The following is a 27942-nucleotide window of genomic DNA, read 5'->3' as shown; positions in this document are numbered from 1 at the left end:
TTGGATGTGCATAGACAATTACGCTACTACCTGGACAGGACCAAGGGCAATAGAAAAACTGACCAGCTACTGGTAGCATATGCAACAGGAATGGAAGGAAAAGCAATTTCAAAACAGACAATCTCTAAGTGGATAGGAAATTGCATTAGGTTTTGTTACTCCTACCATGGGAAGAAAACTCCAGAAAACATCAGGCCTCACTCTACAAGGGCTACAGCCACTACCACAGCTTTTCTACGAGGAGTGGCTACCAAAGACATTTTAGAGGCTGCTACTTGGAGCTCCGTGCATACATTTGCCAAGCATTATAATTTACCTCTATACTCTAGATCCCGAGCAGGTTTTGCCACTGCTGTTTTGCAAGGGATCTTAACTACACCATAATTTCATTTCTCCTCCTCCCCCAGTTTGGCTATGGTATTCTACCCATTTGTAAGGACTGCAGATGCATCCTTGAAGGACATAGTACAGTTTTGTACCTACCATAAATGTAGATGTCCGATAGGAATGCATCTGCAGTCAGGATTACCCACCCTCCTTCCCCTCTGTGGTACTCCTAGGGTATTTGCCCATCTTGTAGCTAGCTGGGGGAATCTATTATGGTGTATTTGTTTGTATATATGTATATACATGCTTATTTTCTGTTTGCTCTCTACTATTTGGAATCATTTGCATTTATCCAAATTTAGCCATCCTAGAGGGCACCTGGCATCTGGGGCAAGAAACACTGAGGAAAATGGCATCGGCTGATGCCTTTATACCCGAATAACTGCAGCTATGACGTCGGGTGAAGTGCGACACCAGCCGAGGCCAGACCCAGACTTTGGAATCCGGCCGACCGAAGGGCTGCCTGACGACAGGACAACCCATTTGTAAGGACTGCAGATGCATTCCTATCGGACATCTACATTTATGGTAGGTACAAAACTGTACTTTATATGGGTTGGAGACAGTGGCATTGACAAAAAGGCAGGAGTGAGAGCTGGATGTGGCAGAGTTAAAGATGTTAAGATTTGCACTCGGTGTGACTAGGATGGATAGAATTAGGAATCAGTATATTAGAGGGTCAGCTCATGTTGGACAGTTTGGAGACAAAGCAAGAGAGACGAGATTGCGTTGGTTTGGACATGTGCTGAGGAGGGATGATGGGTATATTGGGAAAAAGATGCTAAGGATGGAGCTGCCAGGTAAGAGGAAAAGAGGAAGGCCTAAGATAAGGTTTATGGACCTGGTGAGAGAGGACATGCAGGCAGTTGGTGTGAACAGAGCAAGATGCAGAGGATAGGAAGAAATGGAAAGAGATGATCCACTGTGGCGACCCCTAACGGGAAAAGCCGAAAGATGATGATGATGTGGTGCTGTCTCTAGTACTTATGACAGTAAAGTTGAACTAAAGTTGAATTGATGACTTAGACATGTAATGGGATTAACAGTACAAGGAAGCACAGACGAGAGATGGGAGCTCCTTCCTATCCTTGCTTTATCTCCAGTCCCACTGCCATTAACCCCACCTCATCCTTTCTTTTGCATTCTGCACTCCTAAACCCACATGTACTCTGCAAGATATCGGATAACACCACTGGAACAAGAATGTAATCACGTATTCTTGCTGTTAAGCTTTTTTGAAAAAAAAAATAAAAAAGTTACAAGTATCTGTTTTATTTTGCCCTAGACTTTGAAACTTGCAGGCAGTTATTTGTATGGATGTCCTTCACGGATGCATCTGCAGTCCTAACAAATGGGTTGTCCTGCCTCAGGCAGCCCTTCGGTCGGCCAGATTCCAAAGTATGGGTCTGGCCTCGGCTGATGTTGCACTTCACCCGACGTCATAGCTGCTTGGGTATAAAGGCATCAGCCGATGCCATTTTCCTCAGTCTTTCTTGACGCGCGGTGCCCGAAGCAGAAGCTGTTGGCAAGTGCCGGTCGGTCAGATCCAGAGATTTCAGCGTACCGAAGACTTCTAAAAAGCTAAGTACCCCGTTGGGGACTCTTTCTTGCCTCAGCCGATGTCAGACAAAGTAAATAATTGTTTAACTTGTGGGAAACAAATACCTCATAAGGATTTCCACTCTTATTGCCTTCCTTGCTTAGGCCCAGACCACGACGTATCAGCTTGTTTAGCCTATGCTTCCTTCAACCGACGGACTCTCAGACGTCGGTCGGAGTTTGCCGAAGAGTTTTTTGGCTCCACTTTTGCATATAAAATGCCGTCGGAGACTCCGACTAACGGATCTAAGGCATCTTACAAGGAATAAGTAAAGTTGCTTGCACATCAGAGAGACTGAGTTGGAGCAGCAGGTAGTCTGTTTCTCTGCAAGACTAAGCTACTTGCCTTTGCATTGAGGTAGAAAATTCAAGGTCCAGATGTAGCTCCATTTATAGCTACGCTTTTTAATCACTGTTCATCTGTTGCCTGCTTATCTTGTTCACCATGTAGCAGCTTAGCATTTATTTCTTTCTAATAAGTTTCCAAGTTGTCTGCATTATCTGTAAGTACTCAAAGCCTGAAATAGATTTGTAGGGAAATAGTCATTTGCCTGGGGATTTATTTTGTATTTGTAACAGTTTCTTTATACATCCTTAGTACATGTAGATGTCTGTGATGTGTTAATTTAACCTTTTAAGTAGTTTTCATTTAATAAATTGTTTTCAGTTTATTCATTTGCTAACCAGGAAATGCCCAGTAGACATAAATCCCTCTACCAGCAGTCTGGTTTTACTGGTCTTCATTACCTGTTCAGTCATGCCATACCAAACATGTAGATGATGCTACTACAGCCGTGTCTCTGATATGATAATGTCAGTAGCGTTGTGGTTAGATCACTGGTCAAAGAAACTGAGATTAATTTCCTCTTGGTCACGTCTTTCACGTTTGTAACATTCATTGATATCATCTTGTAATTTAGCTTGTAATTATCCAGGATTAGGGCTGCTGGATAACATCAGCATTCATTACCACACATCCCTTGATGCTTACAGAGGTTCTTCTATTTTTTTTAATGTGTAGTTAAGTATAATCCTAAGTAATTTCAAGCTAAAAGAACCCCCAAATGTATAAGCTGACCAAAGAGCAAGGAAATGTGTATCACTTACATTTTAACCATTCACATTGTTTACTTTTGATGTGACATTGGAAACTATTAAAATGCAGCTTTCACCTTCTCAGTGAATTAGCTGAATTCCTGTCATTTCTTTGGGAATTATGTCAGATATATAATTAGATAGAGTAGATAACTCTTGTGTATAAAGGTCTTTACCATGATATTTGCACATAAGTGAAACAGCTGTCCTCACCACCACCATTTTTGAAATTTGCTTTACTCAAAATATAATAAGCTGAAATATATTTGCAGTAAATGGTACAGCACTGCTTTAGTGTTTTGTGTGTATGTTTAATAAATAATATCTTGTATATGTATGCATGTACGTAATTGCCATTTTAAGATGAATGTATGGTGTAGCCCTTTTAAGAGATGCCTAGTCCATAATGTGTGGTGATTATTTGTAGTCACTTGGAAGTAAGATGTTGAAGTGTTCATTTATGCTGAGCTCCATGTTTACAGTAAAAGTTACTTCAGCAAAATTGCTTCTGGTCCTTGATCTCCTAGTTGAATTTTGTTTCCAAATGCACTATAAATATCTGTTCTCAAAATTCCTCTGTGACTGAGCTATGTCCTGCAGACCTACAGTTTGGTTGAGAAGTTGTCAGATTGTGCCCGAAAATAGGGGCAAATGTTAAATACTGTTCTTAGAATCTTATAAAATTTATAGAATAAAATGTTTTGTGTTGGCATGCATTTTCTGATGGATATGAAACTCAAACGCGTCATTGTTTAAGTGACATCAGTCCTTGGTGATTTGCAAGAAAGCCATAAATTTTGTCAGGAATTGATCAAAAAATATGAGGCAAAAATCTGGATATTCTGTGAAAATCTTGACAGTTGAGAGCAATGTACAGAGGACTTTTGAATATTTGCAGTAATAGAATTGTAACATTGAGCATTATAGCCATTTAGTAAACAGTAAGGAGTAAATGTCAATGAAAAGAGATACTGCAAGTTGGAGAAAACTGCAGTAAGAAAGCAAACCTGTAATAGAAAAGTTTGAAAGGTGGTTACCACAGGAGTTGCAATAGAATGTGTATATGTACCAGAATTTGAGTAACTGAAAAAAATTAGGTACAGCAGGTCTGAGTAGTACAAGTAAGACAAATCATTTAATATGTATGCAAGTGTTTACCTGTTTGTAATGATACAAAAAGCAAAGCCAGTTGTATTCTCCTTTACATTACTACTTACTCTGTATAACTATGTGAAACGTGTAATTATGTAGTCCGAATACAGCAAGTGTGGAAGGGAAAAGTGCAATGTTTTACACAGTGCAGATAATTTTTACAGCAGGAAAATTAGAAGTGAGGCATTCTTTGAAAATGTCTGCCTGCATCTGTAAAGCACATGCACTTGTTCTCAGTTGTTCAGTGCATCATTTAATGCTTTTGTAAGTGTTTACATTTGTCATTAAGACTGATACTGTGTGGTGTACTGTTCCAAGAGGCTGGGGCAATTTTGAAAAAGGCTTTTTCAGTGAGAGAGAAAGGAAATCTTAAGAGTTGGGATACAGTGTAGCTTAATGTAAAAGCAGAGATGTTGAATATTAACATACCTTTTTAGTAGCGGGTAATATGATTGACCTTTGAATGCCTTTCACCAAACAAAAAGTAGATGAAATGACATTTAATAAAGAAAGAAAAAATATAGCAAAGTAGTTCACATGGTGGTGGTGGTGGTGGGGGGGGGGTAGGAGAGGTGCTCCCACATGTCTGTATAACCATGTCCCTTGCACCAACCCATTCATGTTGATTTGTATGCTAAACGACTTTGTACCTGGTGAAGGCTGTGGGGATGGTACCAAGTTAAGCAGGGTGGACCAAACTTCCCTGTCCCAAGCAAGTCATCGTCTCATTCTGCAAGATTTCAAAGGCATTCCCAGGCATGTCCTGGCTGTCTCCTTCCAGTGGATGATTTGCATACCTCCCATAAGTAGCACCCAAGAAGCTTCCTTATAAGATGCCCAGCAATCTTATGAAGCAATTGATTCTGAATGAAAACCCCCTCACATAGCAGTGGCGAAGAATTTTAGGCAGCTGTGCATTCCATAGTTAAATCCATTTAACAGATAAGTTGAACAAAAAAAAATTGGAATTTTATTACTCCCCATCTGTGTGGGATGCTCATTGTGCATACTGGTTTGTGTGCAGAGTGATTTTGTAGGTAGTGTATTACAATCTCACTGTTCAATCAGTCTTATGAGGTGCAAGTATGTGCCAGTAATGCCTGCTACATTAGATTGTTGCCAAATGTGCAGCTTTTCCATGGAGAGTAAACTGTCTTCACCACATCTAGATAACTATGTTACAGTATACAAGCCTGTACTTCTGTGCAGAGTATCATATCTATCCCACGCCCCCCCCCCACCATAAGGTCCTGTTTCCTTAAAAGTTTTCGATGCACCATGGCAAGGAGCCACATCCTATGTGGTAACCAGTGTAAGAGCAAGAGCCATATCTGGGAACAGCCTGTGAGGTAATCAGTTTGAGTTTAATTAAGGAATTGTGGGATACATGAGGGTTCATGGCACTTAGATGAAGAGCTTAGGAATGGTGCCCTGAAAAACATATTTAGACTGCATTCATTAGAAGCTAGTTTAACATAAGAAGGTGATAACTTGGAGTATATTCCAACAATGTAGTATATTTCCTGGAATGCAACTTCATTGCAGTGCAGTTTCCCTGAATGTGCATCTCCTGCAATTTTTACCCCCTTTCCCCCTAGGCTGTGATGCCTCAGATTTGGTTATACAAGTAAAGGGAGGTATAGAGATAGCTACTTTTGCCCAGATTGAGCAAGATCTGCATTCCAGGATGTGCAGTTTCAAGGAAGCTGTACTTGCATTTTCGGAATGCTGACAGCCGGGCAGCTCTAATTTTCTTAAGTTTTTCTACACCTTGTGATACAGTTCCATAATTAATAAGCAAAAAGTGAGAAAACTTTATTCTGTGGCAAGTTTGGATTGATAGGATTATTAGTGTAAAATCTGGTCCCAGTTCTGTCACAGAGTTGCACCTGTACCTTACCTCCATCCAGATGGTGAACAGGAATGCTGGAAAATCTGTTTATTGCACAGAAGGTATGCACTGCTGTCACTTTCTTCAGTGGTTAACATATACATCTGTAGATGGTACTGATACTTTCTGTTTGGCACAAGTAACAGAATTTTTACATCATTATTGAGGAACACAAATGTTTTCAGGGCAGACACGGTGGGTACCAATGGAAAACTTATTGAAAACTACTGGGAAAGTTTTACAACCAAGAACAACTTACAGTGGCTTAATTTACTTCATAATTTAGAAGTTCAAACATCCAATGATTGCAGATGAACACCCAGAGTTTGTCATTTACCATGGAGCAATGCAGCTACCACCTTTGCTGTTTTCCTAGTTCTGTCTCTTCCCTTGTTCCCACGTGCTCTCTCACACCCTTGAGCTTGTTTATTGATGTGTGCACCACTGCTAATTCTAGCATGGTTATATGACCTTTCCATCGTGTTGTTGAAGAATCATTGCCTAAAATCAGTCTTTAATATTTTCCATTTTAGCTACAACAGCTGCATTTCTCTTTCTTTTCTGTGTTTCCTATTTTGCTGTATAGTGCAGTTTGCCCATTGACAATATGGTGTATTTAGGTCAAATAATATTTTTTTCCAGCATAAATATGCCAGGCTGTCTTTCTACACCTTAGAAAATCTTTTCCTATCACAAAGGCTCATAAATGTTTTATGTGCCAAACTAATGGTATGTCTTGTCCAGGTCGCTAGACAGAGTTGTCTGAATAGTCTCCAAAGAATGGAAGGGCTAGGTTGGTGGTAGAGAGCATGTTGGCTGGCATTTATGTAGTATGTAACCTGCAGCTTTTTTAGCAATTATTTTGTATTAGCTAGGTGATGTCTATGTCTTAGACTGCTGCTATTTCTTTAGTTGTGATGTAGAGTCAGATGGTTATAATTAGCTAATATCTGTTGAACTACCTCTTAACCTGTATTAGCACAGTCAATGTAACAAATTTCTTTTTGCTGAACCTATCCCAGCTGCACGCACCTTTGCTCCTTCAGGAGCGCTGAACGGAAAAACTTCTCTATTACCCTTAGACATACTGGGCCGAAGAAGCTTGAGCGAACACTTCTTACTAGCCCATTATTAAATTATGTGCGTTGGTGTACTTTTATGTTTAATATACCTCTCACCATTGTGTTTCGCTGTCTCTGTAATGAGTAACGCATTATTTACTACCCGTTGAGATTACCTTCGTGCCTTTTTTCCTCTTCATCAGAAGCGCAAATAAAGATAGATTCATATTCAATTCCCCTCCAACATACTTGACTGCAGTAGTTCAATACAAAGCTACTTGCCATTCTACTTGTTTCATTAATATATGTGCTTCAGTGCACTTTCAAGATTTAATACCTCTTACCAATGCGTTATTTTTTGCCTCTGTATTGCAGAACGAGTGAAGCACTGTTTGTACCCATAAAGATTTCCTTTGTGCCTTATTCCTGCCTCAGGAGCGCAGAACGGGAAAAACATTTTCAGTCAACTCAGGCTTGAAGGATTGACTAACACATCATTATTTATCCTTTCAAGTTCACCTGCTCCCAATCCAAAAACTAGTATTTGCCTTATCCTTGTATTTCATTCTCAAACTGTGAAATGCTTAGACATCGAATGATGTTTATTTAATTACAAGAAAGGGGTCATTTTAATGATGATCATCGTGTTACACTGCTGCAGTCATCACACTTGGGTTATCCTGCCGTCAGGCGGTCCCGCAGTCGGCCAGAGTTGCAAAGTCTTGGTCCGGCATCAGTTGCTGTCGCCTCCTCCCTGACGTCAGTGCGACAGGGGTATAAAAGATGCAGCCAATGCCATTTTCTTCAGTCTTTCTTGCCGCATGGTGCCCGAAGCAGAAGCAGTTCATAAGTGCTGGTCGGCCTACTCCTGAGATTTTCATTCCGAATCCAGAACCGAAGTCTTCTAAAAAAGCTAAGTACCCCGTTGGGGAAACTTTTTTGTGCCTCAGACCAATGTCAGTAAAAGTTAATAACTGTATTTCTTGTGGGAAGCAAATACCTCATAAGGATTTCCACTCCTATTGTTTTCCATGCCTAGGCCCTCGAACATCTACATTTATGGTAGGTACAAAACTGTACTTTCAGTAGCATAGCCATTTCTTAGGTGTATGGGAATGTCAACACTGTATTAGCGTTGTTAAGGCTTTGTTAGCGGAATACTTGGGTTCTTATAACCTGACATTAATTGCATCATTTTTTTACTGATGACTGTTTATTTTACAGCCATTCTTAGGTTCTAGCACTGTTAATACTGTACTAGCGTTGTTAAGGCTTTCTTAGCTGAACACAATAGGTTCCTAAACTGAATTTTATATGCATAGTCTGCTTTTTACTACTTGTTCTATCTCTGTTTGTTGAATACTGCACTGTTTGTCCTTGCAATCTGGATGTTTTTAATAATGTGTAAGTTAATTCCTGCATAATTATAGTAGTTATCCCATAATAATATATTTTCTCTATCTTACTCCGCTTTCTTCCACCTTGTCAGCTGTGTTACTCCCCTGCAATCCCGACCAGCTGGCTACCCATGAACTAGAATTATACAAATAATTAAAGTTAATCTTCGCAAACACACCAACCTCAACACAGGGAAGAACCTAAACCAACTACTGTGTTGTATTATTTAAGGAACCAAGATAAGTATTGCAAAGTATGTACTATCTGTTCTTTACCTGTAATTATTAGCTAGTTTTTACCCCAGATCATGGAAGATAATAACTAAGCTTACTCCAGCCAGGGCTACCAGCAGCCTTACTCTACTACTTTGCTCCTACTATTTCAATCCTTAACTTAGGCCCTAGTTTCTCCCACTTTGTCCATTTTTTTCTCTCTCTCTGCCCCAGTTGTTTTTCTCATTGCGGTATCTCTGCTGCTATCATAACTTCTCCCACTAGATGGCAGCACTCGCCCACTAATCTGCTTGCTGTATTCTCAATCATCAGCAAAGTGCTTCTACCAACTACTTACCTGTTTCTACCACACTCTAAATATCTCACTATCACTGTATTGCCATCCTGACAGTCTCCCCCTCCAGCAACTTTTTTGTCCCTTAACCTTCAGACTACCTACCTGGATTCTCCATTCCACTTTCACTGATTGTCTTCCCAGGCTCTCTTGTCCTTGGTCTGCCCCACTCCGTTCGCCCTGCGGGCTCACTCCGCTCCCCTACCCCCAATTCCCACCCACCCCAGTACACCTAGACTTATACTTCCAAACCACATCTCTTTCTCTCTCAAAGCCAATCATATCCTCCACCTACTTTAATCACCTGACCAAAATCAACTACTACTCACTAACTGGATCCATCCTAACTCCTCCCCTTAACTACACCTCTACCTGAAATCACTTAAGATGCAAACACTAGCTTCCCTTGCACATATTCAACTATTATCACCCTTTTACCTCTCTCTTAACGACATCTTACCTACTAACCTTCTATGAACACTCTAATTACCTACAATTCTACTACCCTAACAAGCAAACAAGTATTATACCACCAACAACATGCCAAACACATATCAGTATCACATCTCTTCCTACCTGCATACTTCCAAAGTATCACAGGTTAACCCATATTAAATATGTCCACCTAAAACCTAGAAAACAATTCAACCAACTTAATGTACTCCATTACCCTTGTCCAAAACCTCAACTACTTACCAGTGGTGACATCCATCCCAACCCTGGCCCTTTACACTCTGCTAATATTGAACTCCAAAGCCCCAATCACTCAAATCTTATCCCACCTAGGCTTCCTAATTCACTTTCTATAGCTCACCTTAATATACATAGCTTAAATAACAAAGCTGCCTACCTCCATGCTGTCCTGGATGTCCACTCTTTTGACATACTATGTTTGTCAGAAACATGGTTAAAACTTTTAACTATTGATAATGAAATATTACCACCCAGTTACAATATCCTAAGAGCAGACCGCAAAATTAAAAAGGGAGGGGGAGTTGCATTCTCTCTCAAAAAGGGTTACAAATCTCCACACTAGACTGCTATCCAACACCTCATAGTAATGTAGAAATGCTTGCCACCAAACTTCAACTTAACATTAGTAAATCAGTAATCATCATCTGCATCTACCTACCTCCTGGTAATAATACTTGTATCCTTGAAGACACCCTTGCTGGATTATCTTCATCTTTCCATCAAGAGACTATAATTCTAGGTGACTTTAATATTGATTGGAAAACCTGCACACAAAATCAGCCAACTTCACATATTAACCTGCATGGATTTTCACAAATGATCAACTTCCCAACCAGAATTAACAAGCCCAATAATAAAGAGAGTATATTAGATTGGATATTCATAAACAATAACCAGCAAATCTACAAGGCTGGAACCCTTCCTGCAGATGTAAGTGACCACTCACTCACTTATATCATTAGGCATAAGACAACTACTCCTAACCCAGCCACACTTAGAGCAATCAGAACCAATAAAAACTTTAATCCTGACTATTTCCAAAGTGAACTTAGAGCATGTGATTGGACACTCATTAAACACCTCCCTCTAGATGATGCAGTGAATTACTTTAATTCAAAATTCTTAACATTCCTAGACTATCATGCACCAAAGTGTACTATCAGAACTAAGTATAAGCCAGCCCCATGGCTTACTAAGGAAACCAGGCAGAAAATCCTACTTAGAAACAAACTCTGGGCTCTGTGGAGATCTACTAAGCGACCCACAGACCAACTTAAATGTAAACAAATGAGAAATGATACAAAAAAAGCCTTTCTCTTGGACAAAAAAAACTTTTACTGTAATCTCCAGCAAACAAACCAAAGGAATCCACAAAAGTTCTGGACCAGTATTAACAAACTTCTTCACCCTGGTCACTCCACCACACCACCCCCTACAGGAGCCAACCACAAAGATCCCAAACAAACAGCAAACACCTTTAATACCTTCCTCACAGAGGCTATCCAATCACTGGCCAATCAAATAACTCAGAATTCTAGTCACCCAAATTCTGTAACAAATTCGCTCCCTATATTCCAGTGGCAACCAGTCCCAACTCACCTTATCTATAATCTTTTTCAAAAACTTAAACGATCAACCCCATCAGCAGATAACCTACCAGCAGAATATCTCCAAAAAGCTGCCAAAGCTATAGCCTACCCAATATCAATCTTGATAAATAGAACCTTACAAGAGGGAAATGTTCCTATCATCTGGAAAATCTCACACATCATCCCCCTACACAAAGGTGGCAATTCTAACGAATACTCCAACTACCGTCCAATAGCATTACTTTCTCCTTTAGCTAAAATAATGGAAAGATGTATCCATAAACAACTACTTGATCACTTACTGTGAAATAATCTACTTGAAAATTGCCAACATGGCTTCAAACCATTTCATAGTACTACCACTGCTCTTCTATCCTTCTCTGACAGTATCAATCATAACAAAAATAACAACACCCTCTCCTCAGCACTCTTTATTGACATTTCCAAAGCTTTTGACATAGTCAACCATCATTTACTTATAAATGTACTAAGATCTCTTTCCCTAGATTCACTGGTTATTCAGTGGTTACAGTCGTACCTTAACAACAGACAACAAGTGGTGCTTTGGGACAATAACCTATCTTTACATCTCCCTGTTACACTAGGAGTCCCTCAGGGCTCAATTCTTGGTCCCCTCCTTTTCTCAATCTATATAAATGACCTTTATCTAGCAATTACTCAAGCTACCTGTATTCAGTATGCAGATGATTCTACAATCATCTGCTCAGCTAAATCTTCATCTGAACTACAGTCCTTAACCCAGAGAATGTTTACTGTAGTAGAAAACTGTTTTTTCACAATGTTGCCTACTCCTGAACCCCAAAAAGATAAAACTATTGCTCTTCACACCCACCCGCCAGTCCTATCCAATAACGGTACCATTATATCTCCAGACCTAACCACTAAACTTCTAGGTATAACAATAGAGGACAACCTTATGTATGAAACTCACATTAGCAATACTATAAAAACTGTAAACAGGAAACTGGGCTCCCTGTATAGGATAAAGCCATTCCTTACTCCACAAGCCAGAACTTCTATTGCCCTTACCCATTTAATCTCCACACTCCTCTATGGTTCATCCATATATACAAATCTGACTAAAAACAACCTCAACAAACTGTCAAACTCTTATAATAACATAGCTGGATTTGCCATAGCCTCCTCTTTTAGAACCCACCACTGTCATAATCTAAAACAACTAGGCTGGCTTGAGCTACAAAACCAAATTCATTATAACCAACTTATCATTGCCCATAAAACCTTCTTTCCAACCAACTAAAACTCCAATACTATCAAACCTTTTTACCCCATATAAAAACCTTAATAACTTACGCTCATCCAAGAAATTACTAGTATCCACAAGTATATCTAACAATATCTCTGGTGACTCTCTGTTCTGTAATGCTGTTGGAAAATACTGGAACCAACTTCCAAATGAACTTACATCTATGTCCTCTTTAAAGCTATTTAAACAAAAATTGAAACTTTACCTTAAAACACACTGGTTATGCCCCTGTACAAAACCAGACTAATCTAAAATGGCATTGCTATCATCATCACTGCTGACCTAGCTTTTTTTCAACCAATACCTCTGCTTTCATGGACTAATCCAAATCTGTTCCTTACTCTATCTACAAAAAAAAAACAACTTTTTTTCTTCCTTCCTTGAGAATAGAGTTATTAGCAAATTTATATAATGTTCTGTAACCATTTTTTTATTCAACAATTGAAATGTAATGTAATAATCTGCAATTACTTTTAGTAGATGCATTTATATGTTAACCATTTTATGTTTAGGTTTATCTTTTTGTAAATCTTTTCAAGTGGAGCTTATCTCCCCGGGCCTCTGCTGAAAATAGATATGTATCCAGTTAGACTAGCCCGGTCAACAAATGTAAAATATAAATAAATAAATGTTGGTTTTGCAGATTCCAATTATAAATAAAAGGGGTCTAAAACTGACCCCTGTAGTTCATTGCAGGTCAGATTTGCTTCTATGGATAGTAAGTCCTTTGCTAATTTCTTAGCCAAATGTCAGAACTACTGGTTAGCAGGTTTGACTGTAAAAAGTTGAAGGTTTATTGCATCAAAGATTTTAACAAGACCTTTAAAACAGTTTCAGAGTATAAAATCAATATCCTTAGCACTGAATATTGTATCAGAGAGGGTTAAGATGGTGGTAACAAATATATTTATTCATTTATTTATTTATTTTAAATTTGTTGACCGGGCTAGTCTAACTGAATTCATGTCCATTTTCAGTAGAGGCCAGGGGAGAAAAGCTCCAGGAAAACCATACAAAATGAATAGACGTTATGACAGAAACAATGTAAAAACAGCAACTGTTACATAAGAACATAAAAAAAAAAAACTTTTTTTTTAGATGAACATAATTATAATACTCAATGTAAATAATAACAATCAAAAATCTGTAAAGGGTAATATACTAAAGAAGGTACAATATACATGTAAACATTGATTTGTATGCAAAACATAGTATATTGAAACATAGAGAGGGAGGATTGTAAAGGATGTAGGATGAAAATTAGACTAAAGGAAAAAAGTTAGGGTTGGTGCAGGAGCATAGCCAGTGTTTATTGAAAAATAGTTTTAGATTCCTTTTAAAAAGTGGGAGTGAGGTCTGAGATGTGAGGTCAGTCGGTAGTCGATTCCATAATTTTCCGACAGCGTTAGAGAACAAGGAGTCACCTGCTGAGTTTTTTGATTTGGTAGTATTGATCAACATTTTGTTTGAGGAGCGTACATTCTTAAGATTATTGTAAGGGGTAATGAGGCTAGAGAGTATTGGGATGTTGGTGGATTGATAACAGGGTCTTGTGGTCTATAATAAGCTGGTGAAATTGAAGCTAGTTAAGGAATTCTAGCCAGTCAAGTTGTTTTAGATTCAGACAGTGATGAGTTCTGAAAGGAGAGCCTGTAGCAAATCTAGCAATATTGTTATAGGATGTAGCTAGTTTGTTGAGGTTATTTTTAGAGAGGTTGGTGTATATAGGAGAGGCATAGAGTAAGGTTGAGATTAAGTGAGTTCTGGCTATAGTGGTCCTGGCTACTGGTGTAAAGAAAGGGTTTGATTCTGTAGAGGGATCCTAGTTTTCTGTTAATTAATTTTATTGTGGTATTAATGTGAATATCAAAGTTGAGGTTGTTGTCAATTGTAATTCCTAAGAGTTTGGTGATTGGGTCAGGAGAAATGAGTACCATTATTGGATGTGAGAGTGAAATGTAAAGGAGTGGACTTTTGGGTTGGTGTGAAGAGTAACAGTTTAGTTTTTGGGGGGTTTAGGAGGAGGTAGCGATTAGAGAACCATTGTTCTACAGTATTGAAAGCTTTTTGGGTAAGTGACTGAAGTTCGGCTTGGGAAGTGGCTGACCAGATTATAGTAGAGTCATCTGCATATTGAATGCAGGTGGAGAGTGGAATGGCTAAATGAAGGTCATTGATATAAATGGAAAACAGGGGTGGACCTAATATGGAGCCCTGTGGAACACCTAGGGAGATAGGAAGGTGATTAGATAGTTTATTTTGCCAGAGTACAGCCTGTTGTCGGTTTTCAAGGTGAGATGTGAACCAATTCATAGATAGAGGATTGAATGAAAGGGATTTCAGTATATGTAGAAGGAGTTTGTGATTAACCATGTCAAAAGCTTTAGAGAAATCAACAAAGACTGTAGAGGAAAGAATATTATTGTTGTGGTTTTTGTTGATACAGTTTGTGAAGGATAGCAGAGCAGTGGTGGTACTGTGGAAAGGTCCATGTTGACAGTTGGCTGTTAGGTTGTGATGGAGAAGGTGGTTAAGAAGTTGATTGTGAATGCACTTTTCCATTATTTTTGCAAGTGGGAATAGTAGAGCTATGGGACGAAAGTTAGAAAAGTCATTGGAGATCCCACCTTTATGTAGTGGGATGATATGAGAAATTTTCCAGATAAATGGGATAGTGCCTTCATTTATGATTCCATTTATCAGAATGGAGATGGGATATGCAATAGCTTTAGCTCCTTTTTGTAGGAATTCTGCTGGGAGTTTGTCAGCTGAAGGGGGTAGTTGGTTTTAGTTTTTGGAGAAGGGAGCAGATATAGGATGTGGACACTGGTTGTAAATGAATTAATGGGTGTGGGTTGGTAGTGGGAGTAAGCAGATTAGAGGTGTCGGGAGATAGATGGCTAGCAAGAGTTTGGATAGTGTCAGTGAAGAAATAATTAAAGGCATTGGCTGTTTGTGTTGGAGTCTCAGGGTTAGAGCCTAGTTGGTTGGGGGTGATAGTTTGGCCGGGGTATAGAAGTTTGTTAATGCTAGTCCAAAATTTTTGTGGTTCCTTGAGGGAGGATTGTTGTAATTGGAGGTAATAATTTTTTTTTTGTCTAGTAAGGTGGCTTTTTTGTATTATTTCTGTGTTGTCTAAAGGTTTGTTGATCTCTAGGATTTTTAGTAGTATGCCATTTTGCCCAGGATTTGTTTCTGCGAAGGATTAGTTGCCTAGTATTATTAGAGAGCCAAGGGGCTGGTTTAGCTTTATTTCTAGTAGAGCGTGTTGGGGCGTAATGGTCCAGGATCTTTAAGAATGTGAAATTAAAGTATTCAACTGCTTTATTTATAGGGAGAGATTTTAATGGAGTCCAATTACATTGTTTAAGTTCTGTTTGGAACAGCTCAGGGTTAAAATGCTTTTTGGTGCGTACTGTTCTGAAAGTGTTAGGGGAAAGTTAGGTTGGTTTTATGTCTAATAATGTATATTAGCGAATGGTCACTTAGGTCGCCTGGAAGAGTACCTGTTGTGTAAGTTTGATGAGGACTATTAGTGAGTATTCAATCCAGGGTACTATCTTTATTGTTAAGTCTATTAGTTTTGGTAGGGGAGTTTATAGTTTGTGATAAATCATAACGGTTAATATGGGTGGTGGGGTTTGTACTGTTACATGAATTCCAGTCTATATTAAAGTCCCCTAGGACTATGGTTTCTTGTGGGAGATTAGAAGAAAGCCAATTGAGGATATATTCGAGTAAGCTAATGTTATTTCCTGGGGGAAGATATGCGTAGATGATATATATGGCTTTATGTGTGTTGAGCTGGAATTTAGAGATAATTATTTAGGCATTATTATCTAAAGGTTGGTTAAGATTTACAGTGCTAACTTGTAGTTCTGCTTTGTAGAGAATTGCTACCCCTCCACCTTTTTTGGTTGTGCGGTCTAGTCGAATTATGTTGTAACCTGGAATGGTGATTTCATTGTCTTTTTTATAGTAGGTTTTAGCCATGTTTCTGATAGACATAGGGTGTCAAATAGGTGGACATCTAGGAGGGCATGAACTTGAGCGATTTTATTGCAAATACTGCGTATATTAAGATGAGCAATAGAGAGTGAATTGGACAGTTTGGTAGGAGGAAGGGTACTAGTTTTTTATTGGTTACAGTTTGCAGTGGTAAGGGTAGAGTTTGGGCCAGGGTTAGGATGAATGTCCCCATCTATTAAGGAGTAGAGGATTGTAAAGTGTTTAGGTTGGAGAGGCTTACAGTAGTAGTCAAATGATTTTTTAGTTTTTAGGTTGCTGTATTTAATGTGTACTAGTCTGTGATATTTAGCTAGTAGGTAGCTGGGTTTGCAAATGAAATTTAGAATGTTTGGAGAGATAGCTAGTGTTGGTGTTGAAGTGTGTTTGGAAGGGTAGATAAGAGTAGAGTAAAGAGGTTTTTCATAGGAGGTTAATAGATAGGTAGTGGTTAGAGCAGGTAAGAGTGAGACCAATATTAATAGTTGTAATTGGAATGAGGTGGGAATTAAAGTGGAGGTAGGTTTTATAGACAGGTTAGAAGGAGTGTCAGTAGGTGGTGTGTATTAACAAAGGGGGATGAAAGGTAAGGTATCAGTGGGTGTATTGTGAGAATTCGGGATGGGGTTTGTGGTAATGATGACATTTGTGTGATTGGAGTTGGTGTAATGGGGGTGTGTCTTTAGAGGAATAAAACTAGGACCATTGGGGTGGGTGGGAATTGGGGGCAGGGTAGGGGAGCGGAGTGAGCCCAAAGGGCGAACGGAGCAGGTAGAGACAAGTGAGTGGACTATCAAGGATGACAATCTGTGAAGTGGGAGAATTCTGCAGGTAAGTCTGAAAGTGAGAGAATGTAAAGGTAAGTTATGAGGCTAGTAAGAATAAAGTTAGTATGTAAGAGGAGTAGAACGTGAGTAAAGATACCTTAGGACAAGGGTGAGAAGGTGACGAGTAAGTCTGTGAAAAGTAAAAGCTGAAAACAGGGTTAGGGAGGTCTGGTAAAGAATAGTTGTGGGAATAGATATACAGAAAGCTTAGGTACGGTGCCACCTAGTGGCCAATACTGTATTGCAGAGAATTGTTCGCTTACAGGGGGTAGCAGTCTACGGGAGAGGGGGAGATAGGGTAGTTATTAGAAGGGAGTGAGCAAGCTGGATATAAGGTTAGTTAAAGAGATAAATGATAAATGGGGGGGGGGGGTTGTTGGCTGCTGGCTAACCTGAGTGGGAAGCTTGCCTAACCTAGAAGAGTTTTTAAACATTAATATTAGTACAATGTTCTAGTAGCTGTTTCAGCACATACTTTCACCGTCTTTTAACAAATATAGGATAAAGTGATACTAGCTTGTAGTTGTCCACTGAACTAGGACTCTTTTATTTTAGTTTGTGCTTCGTAATTCTGTCCCTAGATTCTTATTGGCCCATTAAATGTGAGTAATGGGTTGTGGAGTATTGAATCAAACTCTTTGTGGCCATGGAGTGTTGTACTTTAAAAAAAAAAAAAAAAAAAAAACTTGAATAGGAGCTGTGACTGGTTACCTTATTTTCATGTAAATGCTCTTGGTAAGAAAGAAATTCAGATGATTGATGTATATGAGACCACATCATGGTAGTAATAGAACCACTACTGTTCCATAAAAGCACAGATGCTACTTCATCAAGAACATAGGTTCATAGGTGTGTACTAGGCTAATGGACCTGGAGCCTTGACAAGCCTAGCCCGTAGAAGTGCCCTGGCATTGTGCTGCCCGACATTAGTTGCTAGTGCCTCTAACAAACAACCAGACAAAATGAGATTTAAATAAAATATTTGTTAAATGGATAAACCTACTGGGGGAAATGGGGAACTACCTGTTTTTCTGGGGCAACATGGGAGGAGTGCCTAGTTAAGTAAGTGACTTGCTTAGAGTTATGTTGTAGGCAAACAGAGGTTGTGAGAATCAAACCTAGGGCTGCTGTGGTGTCTGCACACAGTCTTAAATCTCTTCAACCCCCAGTGCATAAGGTGTGTCAGCTGTACTCTGTTCATGTTCTGGTTGGCTTCAAGTTCGCTATGTCTTGGGAAAGCAAAACGCCTATTGCAGTGGTCTTGGAGTACTATCACATTTGCCCTCGTGCAGTTTTTTACTTACACAGGAACGTTTTCTGCCATATTTCAGATAGGATAACCTAGTTTATCTGAACTTGGCTAAAATGGTCTACTTTCAGAATAACCATATTTGCTAAACTGAGTTTGTTGAAGTGAAATTTTCTGCATGCTGCTTTGGTGGATTAAGTGACTCCTGTTAATAGCAGCAGTAGTGTACTTTATTGCACTGGAATGTACGACTTTGAAAAAAGAAAAATCCACTGTATCCTCGAAGTTGCAGAAAACCCAATATTCAATTTATAGTGGGTCAAAAACAGTGCTGGTGAATTTGTACTTGTTAGTTCAATTACAGGTTCCTGAATGCTTCTTGAAAAATGATTTTTTGGTGAGTGGATATGAAAGCAATGTGTTAAGAAATATTCTGGAACCTGTAATTGAACTAAAAAGTACAAATTTACCAGCACTTAACAGTCCTTATAGGAGGGTGTTAAAGAAATCTACAGACAACAAATCTAAAGATGGTTATATCTTGACTGTCACAGCATCATTAATATTAGAGAGAATTGGCCCATAAATACTGAAAGCTAGTATTTAATGGACATCCTTGGAGAAGCTTCTTCCATTGTGTATAGGAAATCCAGAAACATCAGGAGTTGGGATGAATGTAGGCCCAGACCACTGGATGCATGCACCTATCAGTGTGGAGCCAACTGCGTCTTTTGTCAGCACATACATGAGGGAGACATGTTTTTCTTCCTTATTTAAAGAAACTGATTAAAACCAGCGCAGAAGGTGACTGTAACTCAATGCAGGTGGTTTACATGGCATGCTGCAATGACTGTGAAGCATTTTATATGGTGAAAATACTCAGCAGACTAAAAAGGATTTCTGGCCATCTTTCTGAAATTAGAGCTAAGTGCAAGAATAATGCACTGGCACGGCACATGCAGCTTTACAAAAGACACACTGGCTTTAAATGTCAAATTATTGATCGTGTGGACCTTTTGGAACTGGCAGGAGACATCCCTAATCATTTACAAAAATGTAAACTGTTGTGGCAGCTGAAACTGAACTCTTTTATAAAACCAGGGCTTAATTATTGATCCATTAAAAAGCATGCTAGAACTCAAAACTGCCCCACTGTTTAAAAGACTGATATGGGATTGATTAATGCTGACATTGCATGCTAATATTGTTATAAACAAATATCAGACATTGCAAATATTTTACAATGAAAATAATTGACATTGGTGCTGTTTTCTGATCGTCTTGAGTGCACTTTTACTCATTCAGACTAAGTGCTTTCTTAGTTAGATGCCACACTTGAACAGATCCCCTGGGCGTTAATGCTTTATTTTTGATATTTTCACTGTATTTCTATATTAGCAATTGTAACTATGGTTTCTGGCTTTGTATTACTGTAGTACCTCTCAGGATGCGCAGTAGCAAGCCCTGCCTAAACCCCTCCCACCGTACAATCGTCGGTGATGTGTTAGTAAATTTAAGTAATATTCATACTGATGACATGAATATTCATTGCCTATTTGTAGTTTACCCTTTTCTTCAATGTAGTGCGATTCCGGAGTTGGTATATTTAATTAGTGGGGGATTGGGGGGGGTTGCAAAAATGATAGGGAACAAAATAGCAGTGCAACTGCAAATAATATTTTTCCTTCCTTTTTGCAGGGGGGGGCAAACCCCCCTGTACCCCCCGCTACTTAAATATACCAACTCTGAGAACGTACATTGAGGAAAAGGGTAAAGTACGAATAGACCATGAATATTCATGCTGCATCTGCATGTCTGCAATCATGCATGTTTCCCATATGACATCATGCCCCTTTTATTTGTCAAACAGTAAGACCATATCCACGTCTGCGCAGAATGGCCTGCGAGGTACTACACTAATAAAAAAGCCTGTTTTTCAGCCTACTTAGGTGTTCAATTGTAGATTTTTACACATGTTCATTAATGTTATGATATGTTTTTTTTATACACAAACCTGATGAAGTATTTATTTGGTACAAAAGTGATCTTTAAGTGTTTCAGTTTATAAGTATTAACATTTATTCTGATGTCTAATGGTAGATCTTTTTAATTATTCATTTTGTTAGTGAGTTAATTTCTTAATAAAATGTGGATTAGTAGGTTAGCCTCAGTAAGCTGTTCTTATATATTTTAATTTCTGTCTAACGTTTCAGTTTCTAAAGTCTCAGTTTATACTGTGGTGTTGAGAAGGAAGGGGGGCTTGGTTAAAGGAGTGTGTTTAATGCTTTTACTACTCAACAGAACCAGCCTCTCTAACCACCCCTTGCTCCAAATAGTCTGATTATGTATAAATAATGAATGTTTTTGATGCTTTTCATTATACTCAGTGAGAATCGCTTGTTTGTGTGTTTCAATAAAGGATATTCCATTTTTAATTCAACCGTGGACTACCTACTGTTTTCTATTTTACTGTTTTGTAGCACATATCTTACAGTTTGATTTTTGTTAGTGAACTAGTTGCATAACGTAATTCAAGGAGTGAACTTCACACCCTCCACACTGCAAAATTACGTCTTGGTTTGGTTTGGAATGTACAACTTGCTAGTTGGTTGCAAGTCTTCTGCTAGGTAGGAGGATCATTTCTAGAAAACAAAATCAAGAAAAGCAAAGGATATGAGTAGAAATTAGTAAAATAAGAACCCTGCCTCCATTCTTAGTTTAAAGTTGGTGTGTTGTTTAATTAACCTGTCCCCCTACAGATAACCAAGTAAAGCTCACAGCCTAGCATATTAATGGCGAAGGTGATACGCCATGATGTTTTGGTTGACACACCAGCTTTCACCAACACCAGTTACCAAGGAAACTGAATGAGCAAAAATACAATAAATATGTGACCCTGCACTTATCTATTAAAACTCAGCAACAAAAAAAGTAATTAATTGATGTTAATCAAATCAAATGCAGTGTATCCCATATTTCTTTTTCAGTTCAATTTCAAAATTACTGTTAAAACTAGGGTAATTTTTGTTGCACTATTTTAAGCCCAGTTATCAGTGCATATAGTGTTTTCTCTGTTGTAAGTCACTGATTTTTCTTTTAGTTTTTACAATAAATAACAGCACACATGATTGGAGTGTATTTTTTTAAATAAATGAATACGTAAAGAATTGTTCCTCTTTTGTTTGTTGGGGGGGGTAACATGTTAGCAGAGTCAAGATAGGCGTTTTTGTTCGCCATCACAGGCCTAGCAGGTACTGCATGAAGGTAATGTACTTTAAAAAAATACTGAAAGCACCTGTAAGTACATGCCTCAGGGGTAAAAGTTATTACTCAAAAGCAGTCTGCTGATCTGTTAATTCACCCAGGAATGCTGCTGAAGAAAATAACAGTCATTATAATTTAATGCTGCATTTTGTAAAGTGCTCTATCTGGGTCAGTTATGGTCCATGTAGTATTTTGGGTTTCTGTTTTTGGAGAACAGGTGGAATGTAACCTAAATATGTTTTTGTGTGTAAATCTTTTTTTTATATAAACTGGAAGTTGAAAGTACATCTATTTCAGAATTTCAGCCCTACATTATATAGCTTTGGTAATGTTTTTCCTCCATTTTTGCTGTAGATGCCTCATCAGAAGTTAAGCCAAAGTATGTCAAAGATGGAAAGCGTTATGGACGACGATCCACACCAGAGTTTACAGAGGTGACAGTAATTGAACCACTTTCAAATGAAGCCCAACATGAAAACACAATTTCTGAAGACTGTGGTGAGGTATGTCAAGCATGTCTGTTTTAGGTTCATAGGTAGGTACTAGGCTATTTGCCCGAGGGCATTTATAAGCCTAGCCAGAGTGTGTCAGCTTTTGCCGACCCATTGATTAATTAACTGATCCTCTGTCAAGCAGAGCCAATGAAGTGATCCCAGGGGTGTATTTTCTGTTACCCATCCACTTGTCAAGGTTTCTCTTGAAGATTGTTATTGAGGGGTTCTGCCTGATGTAATTTGGAATTTTGTTCCAAAGCAAGGGGAGTCTCTGTGACCGGAATCTATCAATCCAGCATGTTCTATTTATTGTTGTGGCGAGGTTTAGCTCACTTGAGCACGTGGCTCGCAGTGACTTGGATTTCTTCAGATGGAGCATGTCCATCAATTCTGAGTTGGACATGGCTTTATAAGTCAGGCAGAGATCACCTCTGAGTAAGCAATATGGCACCGAGTACAGCCAGAGTTTTTTCAGTCGGGCTGCATAGGACTTCACCTCTGAGTAAGCAATATGGCACTGAGTACAGCCAGAGTTTTTTCAGTCGGGCTGCATAGGACTTATGTTTGAGACCAGTAATCCTCTTGGTGAGGTACTTTTTTGGTCTTTCCAGCTGTTGGAAGTGTCTTGTGAGGTACATCCCAAATGGGGCATTGTACTCTATGATGGGTCTAATGAGTGACGAGTAAAGGGGCACTATAACCTCTTTATTTCTAGATGCAAACCCTTTAGTAATTAGATGGACCACATAGAAGGATTTCCTAACTACATTGGCAATATGATTGTCGAAGAAGAGATTACTATCTACCTAGGTCCCCAGATCTCTTATTACCTCTTCTGTATTAAGGGGGCTGCCACCTATGTGGTAATTCATGGGTGTTTTGTTTTTCCCAGACTGTACATTTTTTGGCATTTAGGTTGAGGCCATGACTTTGACACCATGTGTTCGTCGAAGTAAGACCCTTTTGGAGGATGTCCGTGTCAGTCAGAGAGTCAGTTATGGCTCCCAGTTTGCAGTCATCGGCGAACTTGGTTAACCATAGTCCTCCTGTGTTTGCCTGTACTTCTGAGAAGTATATGCCGAACAGTAGGGGTCCCAGGACTGAGCCTTGCGGGACACCAATTGTGACTGGTTTAGAGTCGGACCTGGAGCCCGCTGTTCTTACCTTGTGAGTTCTGTGTCTGTAAGCCAGTTGGCAACCCATCTCATGACGCAGGGGTTTATGTTCAGGCTGGTGAGGTTTTCTGTAATACTTGAGTGTGGAATGGTGTCGAAAGCCTTGACGAGGTCAAGGTAGGCTGTGTGAACCACCTTTCCCTCATCTATGGCCTTGGTGACTGTCTCGAAGAAGTCAACCAAGTTTAGTAGGCATGATCTGCCCTCAACAAAGCCAAACTGGGTCAGGTCAAGTGTTTGGAGGTTACCAGTGTCTTTGTTAATGAGTTCCATGATGATTCGCTCCATACCCTTGCAGACCAGGCTAGTCAGGCTTATGGGGCGATAGTTACCAGGGTCAGTTGTGGCCTCTCCTTTGTGGAGAGGAATAACCGTTGCTGTGTGCCACTCTATGGGCATGTAGCATGTGGAGAGGCTGAGGTTGAACAGCGTGTTTAGGTGGGGAGTTAGTTTGTTCTGTAGTTCGTGCAAGACACAGCCTGGGACACCATCTGGTGCCATTGACGCTGTGTTTTTGGCTTTTGAAAGTGCTTTCACCTGTGCGTCTGTGATTTTTGGGACACTACACTTTTCCGGTATTGTTGTGGGCCCTTTTGGAGGTGAGAGGGGGGTAACGTTTGCACTGAATCTATCTGCCAGGATGTTGGCAATATCAGTAGGTTCAGTATATTTTGTGCTATTTTCCACTAGTTCAGTGCATATTTGCGAGTTGCCACTTAGATTTTTAACATAGATAAAGAAGGCTTTGTGGTTATCTTTTGAATCCTTGGCTATTTTTCTTTCAAAGTTAGCCTTGGATGATTTTATGAGGGACCTCAGTTTCTTACTGATGCTGATCAGGGATGTCTTTCCTTCTTGGGATTTGCTTTTTTTCTGAACTAGTTTCCTCCTTCTGTTGTATAGCCTGTTTATTGCAGGGGTCCACCAAACTGGTTTCCTTCTCTTAGAGGAGTGAGTCTTGGTTTTGCTAGGGATGGCACGATCCATGCATCCTTGTAGGTGCTCATAGAGTGCATTTGTAAAGGTTTCTGCATCTTGGGCAGCGTTATCCTTTAGCGTGGGGGCTGTGAAACTTACCAGCTCTGTCTTAAATAAGGTGAAGTTTGTTTTAGAAAAGTTTTTTACTGTGGTTTCCTTAGTTGGGGGTGGTGGTTGGGTGTGGACATCCAGAGTGATTAGTTTATGGTCTGATCTAACCAGTGATGGATTGACCTCCGGTGTGGAACACCTGTCACCCATGTTGTTGATGACCAGGTCCAATATGTTTTTCACCTCTGGTAGGGGAGTTTACCAGCTGATCCAAGGCATTTGAGTTGATGAATTCCAGGAAGCACTGGGCCTGGGAATTTGTACCCGAGTAGTTTTCCCAGTGAATGGTAGGGGAGTTGAAATCACCCAATATCAGGGTGTTTGGTAGGACCTTCATGTTTTCCAGTGTCTCCAGAAAGGTGGAGTGGTGGTCTTAGGTCATGGAGGGTGATCTGTAGCAGGCCACAATTTGCATGGCAGATTTGCCTGACGTTAGTTGCACATGGATGATCTCAGAGGTATCATGCTGTGCTACTAACCTGGAGGTGTAGGTATCCTTGATGAATATGGATACACACCCCCTCCTTTTGTGTTTCAGTCCATGTTCTGTGGCCGAAACGTGTGGTTTGAGTTGTAGCCCGGTACTGCTGGGGTGCTCTTTGGAGCCTTGAACCAGGTTTCAGTTACTGCACAGCTGTCGACGTTCTCCATACTGAGGAGTGCTTCGAGCATGAGCATTTTGAGATTTAAACTCATGGCATTGAGTAGCATAACCTTCAGTGTTTTGTTAATTGTGCTGTTTACGGAGGTGGGTTTGACTTTTGAGCATTGCCTAAAAAAGGCACTATGGAGGCAGCAAGAGCCTTGGCCAGTATTCGAAAGCCTAGGGATGACAGGTGCAAGCCGTCTCCTGCAAAGCAATGCGGTTTGTCGAGCATGTCATCCCAGGCTGACAGACACTGGATCCCCTTTGAATGACACCAGAAGCTTAGCCAATTGTTGAAATTGATCATTTTGTCTTTATACTGAGGTATCATTCTTGGTGAGGGAAGGATGCTAGTCAGCGTCATACCAGCCTGGGCTACATGATCAGAGAGCTCTTCCATGTCTCTTTTCATGTAGTCCAGGGAGGTATGTCTCAGGTCATTCACACCAACATGAACAATGACAGAGTCATATTTGTACTTGTTCTGGAGTGACCTGAGTGCTTGTGTTATATGGTGGATTCTGGCTCCCGACATGCAGCTAACAGTAACCTTCTGCTTGTCCAGCCTAGTGAGTGGGACGTCAGTGTGCCTGACTATAGAGTCACCTATTTACTAGTGTGTTAGGTATGTTATTTCGCCTTAAGGGCTATTTTATTGCAGAACAATACATTATAGAACATTTAGTGTAACAAAGAAAAGCCTTGTCTTTGTAACATTAAAAAGCATGGTTGAAAGTTTCATAACAGTGTTTGGAGCAACCTTCACGACAATGTCTGTGATGACTTTCATGGTAATAAGAGTAGCTTCATACATTTGTTTACCTCATAACTAGCCTATTAGAGTGACTTTTGTTGGTTCGTAACCACTTTTACATCTGGAATCCATTGAATGACATCTGATTGACACAGTTTATTATGTGTATAGTTAATGACAATAAAAATTAATTTCATCACCCATGACAGACCTTAACATATCAAGCAAAAATGAGCCACTTTCTCGACTATTTGCAGTTTGTTCTTAATACTTCTGCATATTTGAAAATATGTTACATTTATTATACTCTTAATATTTAAAAAAATAAGCAGTTTAAGTTGCGGGATATTTTGTGAAAGATTGTATGCACCATGACAGGATCAGACTTGAGCCTAGGGTTGCCACCTTTTCAGATGTCCGAAGTGTGACATTTTTTGCAGAAATGTGAAATTTTGCAGTACGAAAGTACCCACGGCCAATGTAAAAGACAGAACTTCACTTTTTGCCAAAATAAAAACTTGTGTAGTATTCAAGTCGCTTATACTAATTTTTATAGTATTTAGTGTTTCAAATACAAAATAACTGATTTATGCAGCTATTAAAGAAAACTTAAGAAATATTTTTATGTCTTAAAATCTCAAGACATTTGCCATATTTTAGTTTTTTCAGCAGGACACAACTGCCCAAAGAGGGAAAAGTGGTAACTCTGTAATCTGTGGCAATATTAATTTTTTGTATTGCATATTCTTAAAAATATGTAAGATTTTCATGACTTTGGAGATCCTCCCCATCCTTGACAATAAAGATCTTGTGTCTAGTTTAGCGCACTATATGACCCATGGGGGCTTTACGTTTTTTACCTTTCCTGGAGAAAGTGTTTATTAGTTGGACACATTCCATTTTTTTTCTGGCAAGTTGAAGGAGTGGGACCACTCAACTATCATGTACATAAAGCTTAATTTTTCTCTTGCTTGCCGTCTTACACTTGAGATTTTTTTGGCTAATGCACCTGCCAAACTGGGGAGCCAACAGTGCCTTGAGCCACAAGTGTATGCACCCATATACTCAGCCAGCTTGCATGCTGAAGCTACCAGTCCTCCCAACAGGTGAAACTTGCACAGTAGCACCAAAATACTTTCTAGGTTTTGCAAGCTCACATGACTCTCACTCACATCCTACCATGGTCAGCTCCATCTGCACCAAGGCCACTAATCAAACAAGACTAGCTGAGGCATGTTTTTCTCCTTTTCCCCTTCTGTACCACAAAACCAGCTTGTGCTTTCTTAGTTTTTTTTTTTTTTTTTTTTTGGAAATGTGTTCAACTCTGTTGTGGTGAGGATTAGACATCTGACTACAACTCAATCAACCAGGGTTAAGTTAGTAGCACCATCTGTGGAAGTGCCAGATACAAAAAGAAAAATCTGTGGCATCCTTTGAAGTCTCAAAATAAACCCCAGTATGCAACCCATACTGGATCAAAAACAAACAAAGAAGAAACTTTGCAGTGTGGATGGTGTGAAGTCCACTCCTTAAAATGTTATGCACCTAGTTCATTAATAAAAATCAAACTGTAAAATGTGTACTACAAAATAATAAAATAGAAAACAGTAGTATGTAGTCCACAGCTGAGTTAAAAATGAAATATCCTTTATTGAAACCCACACATTTTCAATAAAGGATAATCTATTTTTGGACTACCTGCTACTATTTTTTGTTTTATTATTTTTTAGTATGTGTTTTATAGTTTGATTTTTATTGGTGAACTAGATGCATAACATATTTTAAGGAGTGAGCTTCACACCCTCCACACTGCAGAATTTCTTTGTATGAAAATGTCAGGGACAGGGAGGGAGTGACAAGACTGTGCCTGCTTACCTTTCTTGGGGCTCCTGAGAGATGATGTGCAAAGTGGGGCTAGCCAACCTGTCCAACTAGGGT

The 27942-nt window shown here is 39.4% G+C and overlaps 1 protein-coding gene across 1 annotated transcript in view; it reads left to right on the top strand.

Moving 5' to 3' along the window:
• Nucleotides 1–27942, top strand: part of NIN (ninein) — a gene marked incomplete in the record, with an annotated part of 1258852 nt that overhangs the window by 343321 nt on the left and 887589 nt on the right. The window contains 1 exon segment of the mRNA XM_044074306.1: nt 22201–22349. Within this exon segment, the coding sequence (XP_043930241.1) occupies nt 22201–22349 (149 nt within the window).

This window comes from Protopterus annectens, chromosome 6.part0, assembly GCF_019279795.1.
Source record: "Protopterus annectens isolate FY-2018-M chromosome 6.part0, PAN1.0, whole genome shotgun sequence".
NCBI classification, from domain to species: domain Eukaryota; kingdom Metazoa; phylum Chordata; order Ceratodontiformes; family Protopteridae; genus Protopterus; species Protopterus annectens.
This window is presented reverse-complemented; position numbering and strand designations above follow the sequence as displayed.